This window comes from Populus nigra, chromosome 2, assembly GCF_951802175.1.
Source record: "Populus nigra chromosome 2, ddPopNigr1.1, whole genome shotgun sequence".
Taxonomy (NCBI): domain Eukaryota; kingdom Viridiplantae; phylum Streptophyta; class Magnoliopsida; order Malpighiales; family Salicaceae; genus Populus; species Populus nigra.
In genome coordinates, this window is record NC_084853.1 from 2,737,946 (window position 1) to 2,755,218 (window position 17,273).

At 37.8% G+C, this 17,273-nt stretch overlaps 1 protein-coding gene and 1 long non-coding RNA gene across 3 annotated transcripts; one reads left to right on the forward strand and one right to left on the reverse strand.

Moving 5' to 3' along the window:
* Positions 1 to 5,123: 5,123 nt before the first annotated feature.
* On the reverse strand, positions 5,124 to 7,014 carry LOC133681419 (uncharacterized). Its single transcript, XR_009836514.1, has 2 exons — positions 6,576 to 7,014; positions 5,124 to 5,408 (listed from the first exon to the last, which is right to left on the reverse strand). It is a non-coding gene; the product is annotated as an uncharacterized LOC133681419 (long non-coding RNA).
* Positions 7,015 to 7,390: 376 nt separating this feature from the next.
* Positions 7,391 to 10,469, forward strand: LOC133681538 (protein NRT1/ PTR FAMILY 4.5-like). 2 transcript variants are annotated; one of them, XM_062104601.1, is made up of 6 exons: positions 7,391 to 7,617; positions 7,831 to 7,909; positions 8,053 to 8,270; positions 8,652 to 9,089; positions 9,203 to 9,327; positions 9,416 to 10,469. In XM_062104601.1, the coding sequence occupies exons 1-6, from the start codon at positions 7,615 to 7,617 to the stop codon at positions 10,293 to 10,295; spliced, it is 1,743 nt and encodes a 580-aa protein (XP_061960585.1). In that variant the 5' UTR covers positions 7,391 to 7,614; the 3' UTR covers positions 10,296 to 10,469. The 2 variants fall into 2 exon arrangements, with proteins under 2 accessions (XP_061960585.1, XP_061960586.1); XM_062104602.1 differs by lacking the exon at positions 7,391 to 7,617 and adding an exon at positions 7,663 to 7,732.
* The last annotated feature ends 6,804 nt before the right edge of the window (positions 10,470 to 17,273 follow it).

The window sequence follows — 17,273 nt, forward strand, 5'->3', positions numbered from 1 at the left end:
TTGTAAGGAGAAATGAGATGTAAGGATGAAAAATTCATGAAATCTACATGGTTTTTAAGATTTCTTATTCATTCAATTTACCACAAAAACAAAATCATATTCAAAGATGAAATTTCTCCTAAAAAATCATCCCATGAAGAAGATAATTCTAGAGATTTAATTACAACAAGAAATTTAGCCTTATTTGAATCTTTAATTCCAACAAGAGCAAAGAAATACACATCACAAGGCCATTGTGATAATGAAGAACCCTATAAAACTAGGTTTTCTAATAGAAGAGCCATCAACATTCCACTTTAAGGTATATGGTTTAGGTGGGTCCTATGAAATGGAATGTCTAGAACACTTGATTTTGGCCATCGAACCAAGTTATCAACCAAAATTAATAAATCAATGGCACAATAAAGAAAGTCTAAAACGAGGGCTTTTATCCACACATATAATTTCATTAATATTAGAAGAGAGATGATATCATAATCTGGTTGCCTATTATTGAAAAGGATTCATTTCTAGCAAGCCAAAAATACCGAGATTTCAAAGAAAAGTCCAAACTATACCTTCTTTTGAAATTTTCCACATATAAGATGTTTTCATTGATGAAAAATGTTTGATATATTCTCATGACAATATAAATATAGACTCCACTAATCAATAAACCTGGCTCAAATGCATCCATGATTATGACAATGTATAAGAAGGTGATCAATGGATTCTTCAAAAACCAAATATAAAAGATAGTTAGTGTCTTGTGCTTCAAAAATACCCTTCATGATCAAGACTCCTTTAGTATTGATTTTTCCAAGAATGTTCATCCAATATAAGATTTTAACCTTGGAAGGAGCCTATCCTTTCCATGTGCCATTGAAAAATTGCATAGATTAATTTGTCCCAAAGATAATATCATACTACCACACTTAGAATAGACTAAATAAGCCCTATTAGAATTAGATTTACAAACTAGTTTATCATCAACTTCACAATCTAGTACCACACAAGACAATTTATTGAATAGATTCTCAAATGACTTGGTATCTGTTCTTCTTGGATGCTTAAAGAGCGAAGTTCTAAGTTTTGAATGTCACACTCAAATCGTTAAAAACTTACATTGGAGAAAGTTGTATTCAAATGAACCGGACTCACATGTAAGATATTTATTAGATGTGTGTGTGTGTGTGTAGGTCGGCAGATAATCCATATTAAAACATAATTGAAAAGAGGGGAGCTTATGTATGAGACATACATATGACCCAAGAGTACTGAGAAGCTAAGGGTTTACTTTATTGAGAGAATTTTAAAACATCATAAGCGTCATTTAAGCAAGCCTTTGCAAGCTAAGTGCTTAAAATATAGTTGTAATTCCAGTTTTTCTTTTGCCTAACTAACTCATCATTGTAGCAGTAACCATTACTCATCATTTTTATGTTATTATTCTCATGTGTATATGTTAGCATTAACTATATATATATATATATATATATATATATATATATATATAATAACCGAGTATTAATACAAAAAAGAAGTTATTTAGAAGAAGCATTAACTATCTTTTATTAAAAAAAAAAGATGTTCTTTATAAAAGATGGATTCATATTGCTTGATAATTAGGGTTTTTAGATTAAAGGTGGTGTTCATCCTTTTATATAAGCTCTTATACAAGAAGTCCTCTACATCTCTTATGTTTAAGTTCAAGAGTTAAGCTCTAAGTTTCAGACATCGCACTCAAATTTGTTAAATACATCAATTAAAAGGAGAGTTTTGTTTGAATAAACCAGACTTTCACGAGAAGGGAAAAGGAATGGAGAATAAAGGAGCTTATCTATAAAATATATCCATGACCTAAGAATTCTAATTTTTTATGTTAGAGGTGGTATCCATCTTTATACATGTGTAGGTCCTTGTACATACAAATTCCATAAAAATGTAAAAGCCAATAAATCTATCTGGATTCAGACAGCTCACTCGCATATATAATCAATTACAAAAGGATAGTTTTGTGTGAAAGAAATGCTAAAGGCTGTAGAGGATAAAAATAAGAATGAAAAGAAAAAAAATAGAGAACAAAAGGGTATTGGTTTAAAAAGCTTTCTCAAGCTTTATTCATTTTTCTTATTGACTGCTTACTTTTACAAAAAGAAATGAAAGGCCTATATATACATGCATCAGCGCTGATGAGTCAACTTGTCCCATGTAAAAGGAAAGATTCCTACTCCAGCTGCATAACTGGTCGAGAGCCTAAGAAATAGAAAGGCATAACTAATTGCAGACGAAAAAAGGGGAAACTAATTATTCTTTTTCTTCCAACAACTTTTTATCCTCCTCTATATTCTTTAACAGGCCCCCGCAAGATGGAGCGTAGTAGTTTACAATGCCCATCTTGGACAAATAGGAAGATAATAAGTATACAAGTAGTGTTTTTGTAAAAACATCTGCCAGTTGGCACTTTGTAAAGACATGAGCAGTCTTCAAGAAACCTTCTTGAATTTTGTCACGAATAAGGTGACAATCTAACTCAATATGCTTGGTTTTTTCATGAAAAAATAGGATTCGAAGCAATGTGTAGTGTAGCTTTGTTATCGCAATGTAACACAGCAGAGTGAGAATGAGAGACTTGAAGATCTGCTAGAAGAAAATGCAGCCAAGTATTTTTTGAACTAGTGGTAGCCATGGCACGGTACTCCACTTCTGCTAAAGATCGAGATACCACTAATTGCCTTTTTGATTTCCAAGAGATCAAAGATGAACCAAGAAAATAAGAAATATAGTGTCTGGTATTAGGACAAGATGCCCAGTCAGAATCACAATATGCCATAATGTCCAGGTTATTTACTGAAGGAAAGAAGAGACCCTGCCCTAGAGTCCCTTTGATGTATTTCAGGATTTTGAAAGCTACTGTTATATGGAAGTAAGTAGAATGATCTATAAATTGACTCAGATTTTGCACACTATAAGAGATGTTTGGTCATGTGATTGTCAAGTATAGAAGTTTCTCAACTAACTCCTTGTAGTAAGTAGGATCAGAAAGAAGTGTTCCATCTTCTTTACTGAGTTTCAAATTTTGATCCATATGAAGTTTAGAAGACCAAGATCCAAGAATGTCAAAGCTTGCTAGAATGTTTAAAGCATATTTCCTTTGACAAATCTGTATCCCTTATGTTGTTCTGGTGATCTCGATTCCAAGAAAATACCTCAATTGCTCCAAATCTTTGATCTTGAACTTGTTGTTGAGAAAGACTTTGATATCTTCGACAATAGCAGAAGAGTCACTTGTCTCTATGATATCATCGACATATACTAGTAATGTTGTGAAAGAGTGATTGTCTTGTTTGATGAACAAGCTATAATCTGCTTTGGACTGACAAAAACCAAATTCAAGCCAAGAGGTGGAGAATTTTGAGTACCATTGTTGTGATGCCTATTTTAACCTGTAAAGACTCTTAAGTAGTCTGCAAACTTGATGAGATTGGCCTTGGGTGTATCCAGAAGGACATTTCATGTATATTTGTTCTTGTAAGTCTCCTGAAGGAAGACATTATTGACATCAAACTAATACAGACCCCACCCTTTAATTGCAGCTATGGCCAAGAGACATCGTATTGTAACAAGCTTGGCAACATGGGAGAAAGTTTCGTGGTAGTCAATACCTTTTTGTTGTATGTATTCCTTTGCAACTAACTGTGCTTTGTTTCTTTCAATGCTGCCATCTGAATTGTACTTTATCTTATATATATATATATTTATATATATATTTGCAGTCAATAGGCCTTTTTCCAAGAGGCAGATCAGTCATTATCCATGTCTGGTTAGACTCAAAAGCTTTCAACTCATCCTCCATAGCAATACGCCAATGAGATTCATTAACAGCTTGGTTGTATATTTATGGCTCAGTGTGAGAAGATATGGAAGCAGAGAAAACTTGAAAAGGTAAATAAAATTTATTGTATGAAAGGAAATTACTCAAATGAACTTGGTTACCTGAAGGAGCCTCAACTTTTGTGGTCTGGATTGGATTGGGAGAATTGAAGGAAGCCAGGTGACAATGAAAATCTTGCAAGTATTTGGGAGCCTGTTTCATCCTAGTAGACTTGCAAACATGAAAATAAGGAGTAGGGGTGTGGTGTAAAATGTGAAGAGGAAGAAGAATCTGATTTTGGTGTGCTGGGTTGAATACTTGTGTCATGTGTGTCAAGAGAAATGTCTTTGTTTGAAGATAAGTCAGTTGAATTAGAAGGTGAGCAGGACTGTCTGGTATTTGATCAAAAGGAATGTAAAAATCTTTTTGGGGACCTAAAACAAGAGAGTAACGAGAATTATATTGTTGTGGTTGTACCATAGGAGTTATTGTATCAAAAGGAGGAGTTTCAGACACAGGTGATTTGAAAGGAAAAATTTGTTCGTGGAATGTTACATCTTTGGACAAAAGGATTTTATTTGTTTCTAAGTCTACCAACTTATAGTCTTTCACCCCAAAAAGATAGCCAAGAAAGACACATCTTCTTGCTCTAGAATCAAACTTCTTCCTTTCCTGACTTATGGTGGTAGCAAAACAAAGACACCCAAAAACTCACATGTGATGATATATGGGATTAGTTTTAAAGATGGCTTCATAAGGTGTCTTGTTGTGTAGTAAAGGGGTAGGGATACGATTGACAATGTAAGTGGCAGTAAGTATACAATCATTCCAGAACTCAAAAGGTAAGTTAACTTGGAATCTAAGAGCTCTAGCAACATTTAAGATGTGTTGATGTTTTCTCTCAACTATCCCATTTTGTTGTGGGGTTTCTACACAAGTTCTTTAGTGGATGATGCCATTTTTATGGAGGAAGTCTTACATTTGGAACTGTGCTTCATTATCACTTCTTAGGTACTTAACCTTAGCTCCAAATTGAGTATTAACAAGATTACAGAATGACTCTATAGATTTTCGCGTGTCTTACTTATTTTTAAGCAAATAAACACAGGTACTAGGAGATAAGTAATCAATAATGGTTAAGAAATATCTACTCTCGTCATAAGCTGCCACAGAACATGGCCCTCATAAGTCACAGTGTATAAGTTCAAAGTTGAAAGAAGATTTATGTAGGCTTAGATCAAAAGGGAGTCTATGTTGTCTTGCCAAGAGATAAATCGAACAGAGAGCTTCATTGATAGTAGAACATGAGTTTTTTTTTAATTACAATAGGATCTCTAATTAATTGTTATCTGGAGTTGGAAATATAGCCTAGACGATAATGCCACAAATTAGAATGATGACTAGTATTTGTAGCACAAGTAGAATGCAAATGATAAGTGTCAAAATACTTGGATAATGTACACATCAATGCAGTAGGAGATACTTCAACATGCTTGAGGTGATAGAGAACATTCTTCATTTCACCCAATCTAATCGTTGTCCATGATGTGAGGTCCTGCAGAAAACAAGCATTGGACAGGAAAACAAAACAACAAGAGACATTTTTAGTTAATGTTGGAGCGGAAAGGATATTGAAAACAAATGAAGAAACACACAAAACATTCTCAAGAGTGATTAATTTGGAGAGTTTAACAGTGTCTAAATGTGTGACTGGAACCTCTTGGCCATTAGGACGTTTGACATTATAAGACATAATAGTTGTTATTTTTTGAAAGAATATGGTGCTACAAATCATATGACTTGTAGCTCCTATATCTATGATTCAAAGGACATTGTTAATATCAAAACATTTATGTGAGTAAGTGGAGAGACAGGTTGTGATACCAGACATAGATAGAAGACTTGTGAAGTTAGCCATAGAAGGATAGATGTCTGCTGGATTGTGTTTCTCATGAAGTAATTGCAAGATTTTTTTATACTGATTTAACATCAGATTCATCTTGTCAATCTGATTCTTTAGGAAATCCTCAGCTACAATCATGTTGGATTGTCTGGTATGCATATTTAGTCTTCTTCCCTTGTTATGTAACTTGTGACTAGAGGGATGCCCCACTAGCTTGTAACATTTCTCTATTGAATGACTACTCATATGACAATGACTACAAGTAGGAGGAGTTGCATTTCCTACTTTGAAACAATCTTCTACGAGATGCCCCTGAATCTTGCAATGTGGGCAGTAAGGTTTGTTAAACGACCTGAAGGTTATGGATGTATTTTTGGTGAGGAGGGCCATTGATTTAGGAGCAGATGTGCAAGGTAACATTTGATGATTTTCTTGCTGCTGGATGAGAGAAAAAACCTTACTGACTTGTGGTATGGGATCCATTAACATGATCCAATCCCTTACATTGGAGTATGTTTCATTCAAACCCATGAGAAACTAGATTACACAGTCTTGTTGATATCGATTAGTCAGGATCTTCATCTGTCCACAAGAACACTCTAGCATAAGACAATGTAATGTTAACTCATTTCAAATTGTTTTCAGCTTTCCATAATAGATATTGACTAAATCATTCCCCCAAGTTAAGTTGGCTAGAGCCCCTTTTAGTTGAAAAATTCATGGCCCATTTTGTTGAGTATGTAAATCTCTCACAAAATTTATTCTAAATCTCATATGCATTATCTACAAGGATGAAAAAAACTTTACTGAAGGACTTACAGAGTTATGGATCCAAGAAACAATCATATCGTTGCATTTTTCTCAAGCTTCTAGAAGAGGATTGTTGGGATCTGAAAGTTTTGTGACACTGCGATTAACAAAACCGAGCTTGTTCTTGACTCTAAGAGCACTCTTCATGGCTCTTGCCCAAGTGAAATAATTTTTTATGGTTAAAAAATCAATCATCAAACTGACAACTGATGTATCACCATTATCAAGATGGGATGGGTTATTTGGATCTGAGAGGTTATGGAAACGTGAGGTTGATTTTACGGCAAAAGGTGGTGTTTGTTGATTTTTAGCTTCTTTCTCCATAGTTGGCTGAACAACCAAAAACTCTTATACCATGAAAAAAATGCTAAAGGTTGCATAGGCTAAAATAAAGAAAGAAAAGAAAAGAAACAGAGAACAAAAGGGTTTTGGTTTAAAATTCTCAAGCTTTATCATTATTCTTATTCTCTGCACACTTTTACAAAAGAAATGGAAGGCCTATATACACATGCATCAGGGCTGATGACATGTTCCATACAAAAGGAATTATTCCCACTCCAGTTGCATGACTGACCGAGAGCCTAAGAAACAGAAAGGCATAACCAATTATTCTTTTTCTTCCACCAACTTTCTATCCTCCTCCTTATTCTTTAACATTGTGGAATATTAAAACACTCGAATCCCTCACGAACAGGAACGTGCCGACAAATTCAGGAGAGGCATTAAACAATACACGTTGCAGGCAGCAAATTAGTCAAAGTATAGGAAGAGATAGGGAGGTATCAAAAGAAACAAAACCTACCTAAAATGTTGCTCAAACTACTGTATGCCTTTTGATTCCTTTTCGTTCCGGTTGCCCGCAGTAGGATTATATCTTTCAACTTGTCTGTCTGTCTGTCTCTCTCTCTCTCTCTATATACACACACACACACACACACACGCACACACACACATACGCGCACACACACACATCTAAGTGTATGGTTTTAGATCATACCATCTCTTCTCAAGCAACATTTCGTCCTCCACACAAAAGGGACTCAACAAAATGGTAAAGTCAGCTGAATTATTTCAAGTCCTGTGTATATATACAACCTTTCTTCAATGATCCGAGAGCCATTAATGGATTGTCTTTCTAATGGCGAATTAAACCGTCTAGTTCATTTGTTGTTTGCTCACTTTCCCTTACATTCTAGTATTTTATATTGTACTCTCTTTGGAAACTTATTTATAGAGTTTTTTTTTTTTAATTTTTCCTAAACAGGACATCTCAAGAGATGGTAAAATCGAATCCAAGCCAGAAAGAAGGCTAGGAGGAAACAGAGCTGTATTCTTTGTATACAGTAAGAAAGTTGTTAATTGCTACAAGCATGTGTGTGTCTACTTCTGTGTGTGTGTGAGCGCCTGCGCATGCATATGTGCAAAAAAGTGGATTTGCTTCCCAGATTATGAGCTAAATGATGTTAGTTTTGGTGAATTTGCGCAGCTATGGAAGGACTAGAAAACATGGCATTCGCCTGTATGGCTGCGAGCCTGATGACTTATTTCTCTGGGTACATGAACTTCAGCCTAACAAAATCTGCCACTACAATTACCAACTTCGTTGGTACTTCTTTCTTAGTGGCGCTGTTTGGAGGGTTCATATGTGATACCTATTGGACAAGATTCAAGACTTGCGTCTTGTTTGGATGCGCGGAGTTCTTGGTATGTTTATCAATTAACCTCCTAATCATGGCCATACATTTCTAATCAATTATGCTATGATTGGAAAATCATGAAGTGTCAAACTTCTAATTAAGAATCATGAATTATTTTGTATCATTTGGCCTATTTTATTGGAAAAAAAGGCATGAATGCATGTGCCACGATTTCCAAACTTGATAGAATATGATGCAGACAACAGGCCATGTCATATAAAAAGAAAAATAATAGAGTTGTCTACGGTAAAAGAGCCGCGTCTTTTTTTATATTATATGCAATATATATAGACACACATACGTGCAAATTATGATGACGGATAGATTTTTTGTCATATTTCTGAAAGATAGGAAAAAAGGTAGTGTTTAAAAATGTTGTGTTTTCCAGGGATATGCCCTCCTAACGGTTCAAGCACACTTCCACCAACTAAGACCAATTCCTTGCAAAGGCGTTTCATCTGATCAGTGTGAGGCTGCTGGTGGTAGCCAATCTGCAATACTTTTCACCGGTCTGTACCTTATTGCATTTGGTACTAGTGGCATCAAAGCAGCTTTGCCATCTTTAGGAGCTGACCAATTCGACGAGAATGACCCCAAGGAGGCAATTCAATTGTCTAGTTTCTTCAACTGGTTCTTGCTTAGCCTTACCATGGGAGCTATAATAGGAGTCACTGTTATTGTATGGTTAGGTGCTAACCAAGGCTGGGATTTGGGGTTTGGTGTGTGTGCCATTGCAATCTTTTTCGCCATTATCTTTGTAAGCACGGGCAAGTCCTTTTATCGGAACAATGTACCTAAGGGAAGCCCCCTCACACGCGTTGCACAGGTAATAACTTCCTTAAAGAGCTTGGTATATATTGAGACGGTACCTTCGCTCTGATCATTAGTCTTGGTGTGTTAGATAAATGAATTTGTCCTTTAATTTGTTCATAAATGTAGGTACTTGTGGCTGCAATCCGGAACCGCGACCTTCCAATTTCAGAGAGGGCTGAAGAATTACATGAAATTCATGACAAAGAAGCGGGGGTGAAACAAGAAATTCTTCCGAGGACTGGCCAATTCAGGTATAAAAATATAAAATGGTCAACTTTGTTGCAACAAATCATAACCATAACGGGATACTAAAGCGCATGTATTTCTGCCAAATTCCAGGTTCTTGGACCGGGCAGCAATCGCAAACACTACTGACTGTGCATCAACATCAATCAACCCTGGACCTTGGAGGTTATGCACAGTGACACAAGTTGAAGAAACAAAGATCTTGCTTCGCATGCTTCCAATTATACTTAGCACAGTTTTCTTGAACACATGCTTAGCTCAGCTCCAAACTTTTTCTGTCCAACAAAGCACCACCATGGACACACACGTCTTTGGCTTTAGAGTCCCTGGCCCCTCACTACCAGTGCTCCCCCTACTATTCATTTTTGTTATGATCCCAATATACGAACGCTTCTTTGTACCACTTGCTCGAAAGATCACAGGGATTCCAACTGGAATTCGACACCTCCAGCGCGTTGGAGTCGGGCTAGTGCTCTCAGTCATCTCCATGGCAGTTTCTGGAGTTGTGGAAACATGGCGCAAATCGGTGGCTATTGAACACAACATGGTTGACTCTACTGAGCCCCTGCCAATGAGTTTCTTATGGCTTGGTTTCCAATTCGGCATTTTTGGAGCAGCTGATATGTTCACATTAGTTGGACTGCTAGAATTTTTCTATGCAGAGGGCTCGGCCGGAATGAAATCGCTGGGCACAGCTATCTCATGGTGTTCAGTGGCATTTGGCTACTTCTTGAGCTCTGTGGTGGTGCAGGTGGTAAACAATGTTACTGGTGGATGGCTGGCTAGCGACAATTTAAATAGAGACAAGTTGAACTACTTTTATTGGCTATTAGCAGGCATCAGCACAGTGAATTTTGGAGTTTACTTGACGTGTGCATCTTGGTATAGATATAAGGACAGGGGGGCAATGGAGCAAATAGAAAACGGTGGTGAAGACGATGCCAAGGGAAAAGTTCAAATGGTAGAAATTTAGAAATACCAAGTCTCATTTAATTCAAAAAAACAAAGAAAATAAGCATTAGTCATATTTGTGTGAGGAATGATGGTTTCTTTCTAATGTTGTCTTTTGCATGTTGCCTTTGCTGATGTACCTGTGTTTTGCCAATAAAAACACAAAAATCAATACAAAAAATGATGTTTTTGTTGAGATGCATGGTGTTGCCAAGCAATACCTTAATTTATATTTAACTTGAACCTGTTAATTGTTTAAAAACATAATAATATTAGTTTTTGAGATGGAGATTACTGTATTGAAACAAAAATTTATAAAAAAAAATTTTACTTTAATTTCTTTAAAGAGATTTTTATTTTTTCATAATATTGGTCATTTTATTTCTTGGCTAATTATGAGGGTTCCAAAATTTTAATGCCTCGTTTGGATACTTGTTAGCACCAACAAAATTGAAAAGAATGCGAACAAGGATAGGAAACATTGAAAAAATTTAGTGAACATGCCAATTATGGTCAACCATGGAGATGTTAGGCACAGGTAGGGAGAGCATACGGTGGTCGGGCGAGAGAATGAGGGGGGACACGAGACCTCAAGTCAGAGCGTGCATGCATCGATTCTCACCGAAGATTTGTAAATCATGATGATTAAAAAAAAAACAGAAAAGTTAGGGAACTTCAGATCAGGATTAAAGTCAGAATTCCAGATAAGTACTTGTGCATAACAAATTAAATTTCTACCAAACTATCTCGAACAATCTTATCATTTAAGAGACAGAATCGGTGAACCACCCCTTACGAAAGGGTCCATTAGTAGGATTCTACCGGCCTAGGGCAATTAAGGCACCGTTTGAGAACGCGGCCGCGGTCGCGTTCCCAAAAAATTTGAATTTTTTTTTTTGCTAAAATTTAATATGGTTTGTACGTTTTGGATCGTTTTGAGGTGCTGATGTCAAAAATGATTTTTAAAAAATAAAAAAACATCGTTGGCATGTATTTTGGCACGAAAAGTTATTTGAAAAGCACCCGCAACCACACTGCCAAACACGCTCTAAATTTGTGGCCCGATATGAACAGAAGAGCACCACCGAACACTGTGGATCCCACTTCAACTGTTTACCTGATTCTCGTCCCGGAACCTGGGGTCAATCAGCCAAGAATTTTTCAGTAGCCATAGCACAAAAATTATGCAGCCCGCAGCGGAAAGATACTTTTCAAAATATTTTTATTTTAAAATAATATATTTTTTATTTTTTAAAATTTATTTTTAATATTATTACATCAAAATAATCTAGAAACAAAAAATATAATAATTTAAAAAAAATTTAAATTTTAATGAAAAACAAAATACCAGGCATCCCAAAGATTCCAAACCTAATCATCCTTGGAGATAATTTACGCAGAAAAAAACGTAAGTGGTCAACTATCTCGGAGGCCAGAAGTCAGAACCTCTCAATGCTAATCCGGCTTCATGTTATTCCGTAAAAAACAAGGTTGTCAATTTCGTTTTGATAAATATTTTATTTTTTTAATTGGAATGAAATATTTCAGTTTTGGAATGTCTCAGCATGCCATTTCGGGGTTGTACTGTTCTCATATATATATATATATATATATATGAGAACAAATATAATTCAAATTTAAGATAAATTAATTATAAATTATGCAATACAAACACAATGCCAAACAAATATAATTTTAAAATTTAAAATATTTCTAAATAATCAAGATTAAATAGATTTTTAACTTAAAGTTATTCAACTTAAACAAAATATCAAAATATTATGAAAGTAAAATGTTATAACACAAATATTTTAAATATAAAGTTAGGTCAATGTTGTCAAGGCTAATGAGATCCAAAAAATCCCTTATTTTGCTCAAATTCTTACAAAGTATAAATATAAAAAAACAACATGAATATAAACCATATATATTAGTGATAAATCTAATTTTAAAAAATTAATATCATTGTTAATGAAAATAATAATAATAATTTTCAATATTATTATTAATATCATTGTTATTGAAAATAGTAATGAAAAAAGCTTTTTATACTTGGATGGTTTAATTAATTAAATTGAATCAGGTTCAATTTGATTCAATGACTTTTCAAGATTGGAACAGAACATGTGGAATGAAATCGAAACATTCCGGCCGAAATTTCGCCAAAAAATCCGGAACGGACCAAAATTAAAAATAAGATGAAAATTGTTCCGTTTTGTTTCTTTTTTGAATTGGTATGAAATATTTCGGTCATTACAGACGAAACGGAATGAAATTAACAACCTTGGTCATAAACCTTACCAACTTCTAACTTTATTGTTGCTAAATTATTTATATGAACATGGGAGATCAATGGCATTCAATTTGCCTGGTGATCAACTCTTACAACTGCGGCCGAAATTGCTTTCCTCCCTTTGTATACAACAAAATGACAGGAGATCTGTTAAAAGTTAAAAAACTTTGGTCAAAGAAGATTAAACGGTCAAGATGATGCTGTATTCTTGGTGGGAGGACAATGCTGAAATTCAATCAAATCAATGCAACAACTCGGTAGGAACAAGAGTAGCATTCCAGCAATTATTATTTTCTATAAGAAATTAAAGAAATTAAAGATTACTCTTCTACACAAAGCAATAAAATTCTCAAGAGAGTGTTGAGCAATGATCGTGAGACATAATTTTTCATGGTATAGAGGCATTCAGTCATACAGATTTGTGCAGATTCTGACTTGAAGGCATTCAATCATCGAATTCTAACTTAGAGGCGTTCAGTCATAAGATTTGTATAGATTTCTCAAGAGAGTGTTGAGCAATCATCAGATTCTGGCTTAAAGGTGTTCAGTCATACAGATTTGTGAAGTTGTAGGTTTGTCGGGGAAAATAGGCAGCGCAAATTGTGTTGACGAACATGGGCTGGACACCGAACTATCTAGGCCAGGTAGGAAAATTCATCAATGGGGCATGTTGACAAAATAGTGCTGATTTAGACATAGGGGGCAATGTTGAAATCAGTAGCGCCGATGAAATAGACAAAGTCAACAGAATCGACAGCAGGTGTTGACAATGAGTCTGGATGATTTGTAGTCCAAGGCTTGACAAAAAGACTGTTGGTCTAGACATTGGGGTAGTGGCAGCAATGACAATAGTGGTAAAAATCAACAGCGTAGATTTGTGTAGCTGTAGGTTCGTCGAGGAAAATCGACAACACAGATTTTTTGACAAACATGGGTTGGATGATGGACTGGTCAGGCCAGGCAGGAAAATTTGTCAAAGGGGTAGGCTGATGAAAACAGGGACTGTCGTGGACAATGGCAGCCTACACATGGATGCAAATTCAGCAGCGCGCAACAGCTTGTGTAAGTTATGGGTTTGATTTGGCACAATCTGAAACTTGGCCCTAAGTATCACCGACATTGATGACCAGTTTTTCGGCCGATGACGACCTGATTCCGGCCAGTCTTCAGGACCCACTCCAAGTCGTTGGGCACATTGGAGCTGCTTATCCGTGGTGTGAGTGTGACATTCATTTGTCGTGCTCGTGCCAAGGTGTTGGCAGCAGCTGCGTGCCCCTCTACTTGCCGCGACGTCACGACGGCGGTGGCTGCTGCCTGTGCTAGCAAGTAGGAGCCTGTGCTCACAAGTAGGAAGCCTAGCCGACGTGTCTGGTGCAGACTGCCGAGCTCAGGGATTATGAGGAGAGCTCTATGCTGGTGTGGACGTGGCATTAAATTGTTATGTAGGCACCCATATGTTGGCTCTCCTCGCCATCCCTGACCTCGTGGCATGACATGCCCGCTGTCAAGGCCTGGCCTCCATCTTCCGAGCTAAGGTAGACGCCCCCCCGCATGATTGTCCTTGTCATGTCCCAACGCATGATTGTCCATGTTGTGTCCCCCCGTGGCTTGTTGCTTGTCCATTCGAGATCCTTCGCATCTGGCTTGTTGCTTGTCCTTTCGAGATCCTCGCGTCCAGTGATGCAAGCACAATCTTGCTCGGGTTTTTCCACTTGCTCTCGTGGTTGTGGTTCGCTTTTCAGGATTGTTGTCGCGTGTACGTGGTGTCGCACGAGCAGTAATCGGGTTGTCCATGTCGGCAGGCTCCGTGCTGGTGCCTTGCGGCGAGGCGGGGCTCTTGTGCTGCGTACCCACTTCGGTGGAATTCGAATGTGAAGTTGTCCCTCTCCGTCACGCGCCTCCCTAGGGGTGCGGGGCGAACCTAGCAGCGGCGCCCGTGTTCCAGTCGAGCGGACTCCTGCCAAACTGGCCCACACGTGATCGCTCGTGCTTTCAGATGTAGAATGCGATACCGGCGCAGGGGTCTCGGTTTGTCTGGACCGTCTCAGCCCCTCGTCTCATTGGCATCGGAGATCGTGCGGGTCATGGTGTCGCCAAGGAATGCTACTTGGTTGATCTTGCCAGTAATCATATGCTTGTCTCAAAGATTAAGCCATGCATGTGTAAGTATGAACTAATTCAAACTATGAAACTGCGAATGACTCATTAAATCAGTTATAGTTTGTTTGATGGTATTTGCTACTCAGATAACCATAGTAATTCTAGAGCTAATACGTGCAACAAACCCCGACTTCTAGAAGGGACGCATTTATTAGATAAAAGGTCAACGCGGGCTCTACCCGTTGCTCTGATGATTCATGATAACTCGATGGATTGCATGACCATCGTGTTGGCGACGCATCATTCAAATTTCTGCCCTATCAACTTTCGATGGAGGATAGAGGCCTACCATGGTGGTGACGGGTGACAGAGAATTAGGGTTTGATTTCGGAGAGGGAGCCTAAGAAACGGCTACCACATCCAAGGAAGGCAGCAGGCGCGCAAATTACCCAATCCTGACACAGAGAGGTGGTGACAATAAATAACAATACCGAGCTCTTTGAGTCTGGTAATTTGAATGAGTACAATCTAAATCCCTTAAGGAGGATCCATTGGAGGGCAAGTTTGGTGCCAGCAGCCGCGGTAATTCCAGCTCCAATAACGTATATTTAAGTTGTTGTAGTTAAAAAGCTCATAGTTGAACTTTGGGTTGGGTCGGCTAGTCCGCCTCAGGTGTGCACCGGTTGCCTTGTCCCTTTCATCGGTGATGCACTCTTAGCCTTAACTAGTCGGGTCCTGCTTTTAGTGTTGTTACTTTGAAGAAATTAGAGTGCTCAAAGCAAGCCTACGCTCTAGATACATTAGCATGGGATAACATCATAGGATTTCGATCCTATTATGTTGGCCTTTGCGATCAGAGTAATGATTAACAAGGACGGTCAGGGGCATTGGTTCAGAGGTGAAATTCTTGAATTTATGAAAGATGAACAACTGCGAAAGCATTTGCCAAAGATGTTTTCATTAATCAATAACAAAAGTTGAGGGCTCGAAGACGATCAAATACCGTCCTAGTCTCAACCATAAACGATGCCGACCAAGGATTGGTGGATGTTGCTTCTAGGACCCCGCCATCACCTTATAAGAAATCAAAGTTTTTGGATTCTGGGGGGAGTAGGTCGCAAGGCTAAAACTTAAAGGAATTGATAGAAGGGCATCACCAGGAATGAAGCCTGCAACTTAATTTGACTGAACACGGGGAAACTTACTAGGTCTAGACATAGTAAGGATTGATAGATTGAGAGCTCTTTCTTTTCTTGATCAAATGTAAGTAATTGTATAGATTAAAAAGTGAAACAAAGCTGGAAACTAGCAGGTCAGATATACAAGCATGTACATATAAGCAAGCAAAGGGAACATGCTCCCTTGATCAAATAAATACAACCAAATAGGGAATAGGCTCCATGAACAAAAACAAGTAAGCAACAAACTGCAAGCAGTTACCAAAAGCCTAATAGCTAAACCCCAGCAGCTAACAATGCAATCAGCAGCAAACCAATCAGGCATTTGACTACATCATCAAACAGCTATCCAAAAAGATCATGACCATATAGTAAGCAGCAAGTAGCCATAAAGAACAAAAATTACAAAATGTAACCCAGCAGGCCATTCAATAGCAGCATGCCTCCTAAAACAAGAGGAGGCATTGAAAACAAGCAAAGCAAGTAGTAAACCCCATCAGTGAAAAACCTGAGCATTTCCATGCTTGAGCAAGGTGTGGACACCTTGTCAACAAAGAGCCGAAGGACTTTGATCCTGTTAGCAGTAGATGTTGGTAAACAAGTTTCCATATCACCGACTAATACACCCACAGAGAGGGTGGGAAGCTCGTCACCTTCATATAAGGCAACAACCAACCCATCAGGATCCTCAGCCACTAGAGAACGCAGCATAGGTGGAGACACAAGCATACAAGTACAGAGATTAGGAGAACCAAGAACAACATAGCAGCCAACATCGGAGTTAGAAACCCATCCTTAAGCGCCATCAACTGAATCAACAACCCGTGGATGGACGACAAAGTTAACCCTAATTAGGGAAAGTTGTAATCTCACACTAGATGGAGAAGCAACCCAATTGATGTAAGTAGAAATAAATTCCATGCCAAAGAGGGACAGACCGCTGACAAGATTATTCTGTAAGAAAGAGGAGTCGACAAAATCACCCAGGACATCCTCCGTCAGAAAAGACCCTAGAGAAGGGGGGACACGCTCAACCCTATATCCAACAGAGGCATCCTCAGTAAAAGACCCACTAGCGAGGGTTTTGTGGGTTGGATACTGGAGAGCTGAGGGAGAGAAGGCGAGGGAGGCTTGATGTGCAGAGAGCACATCGTAGACCAAAATCGGGAGTTGATAGATAATAATCCAAAACTTCTCTTTGATTTTGAACCGAGAGAAGAGATACCAAAAGAGAGGATTCTCAATAGCCATAGAGAAGGCCAAAAGAGAAAGAGACCAAAAAGAACTCAGAAGCTGCAGAACGCCATTCCAAGGGGAAGAGGGGAGAACATCTCTCTCTAGCTGCAGCTTACTAAGAGCTCTTTCTTCTTCTTCTTTTTTTTATCAAATGTAAGAATTGTATAGATCAAAAAACAAGCTGGAGACCAGC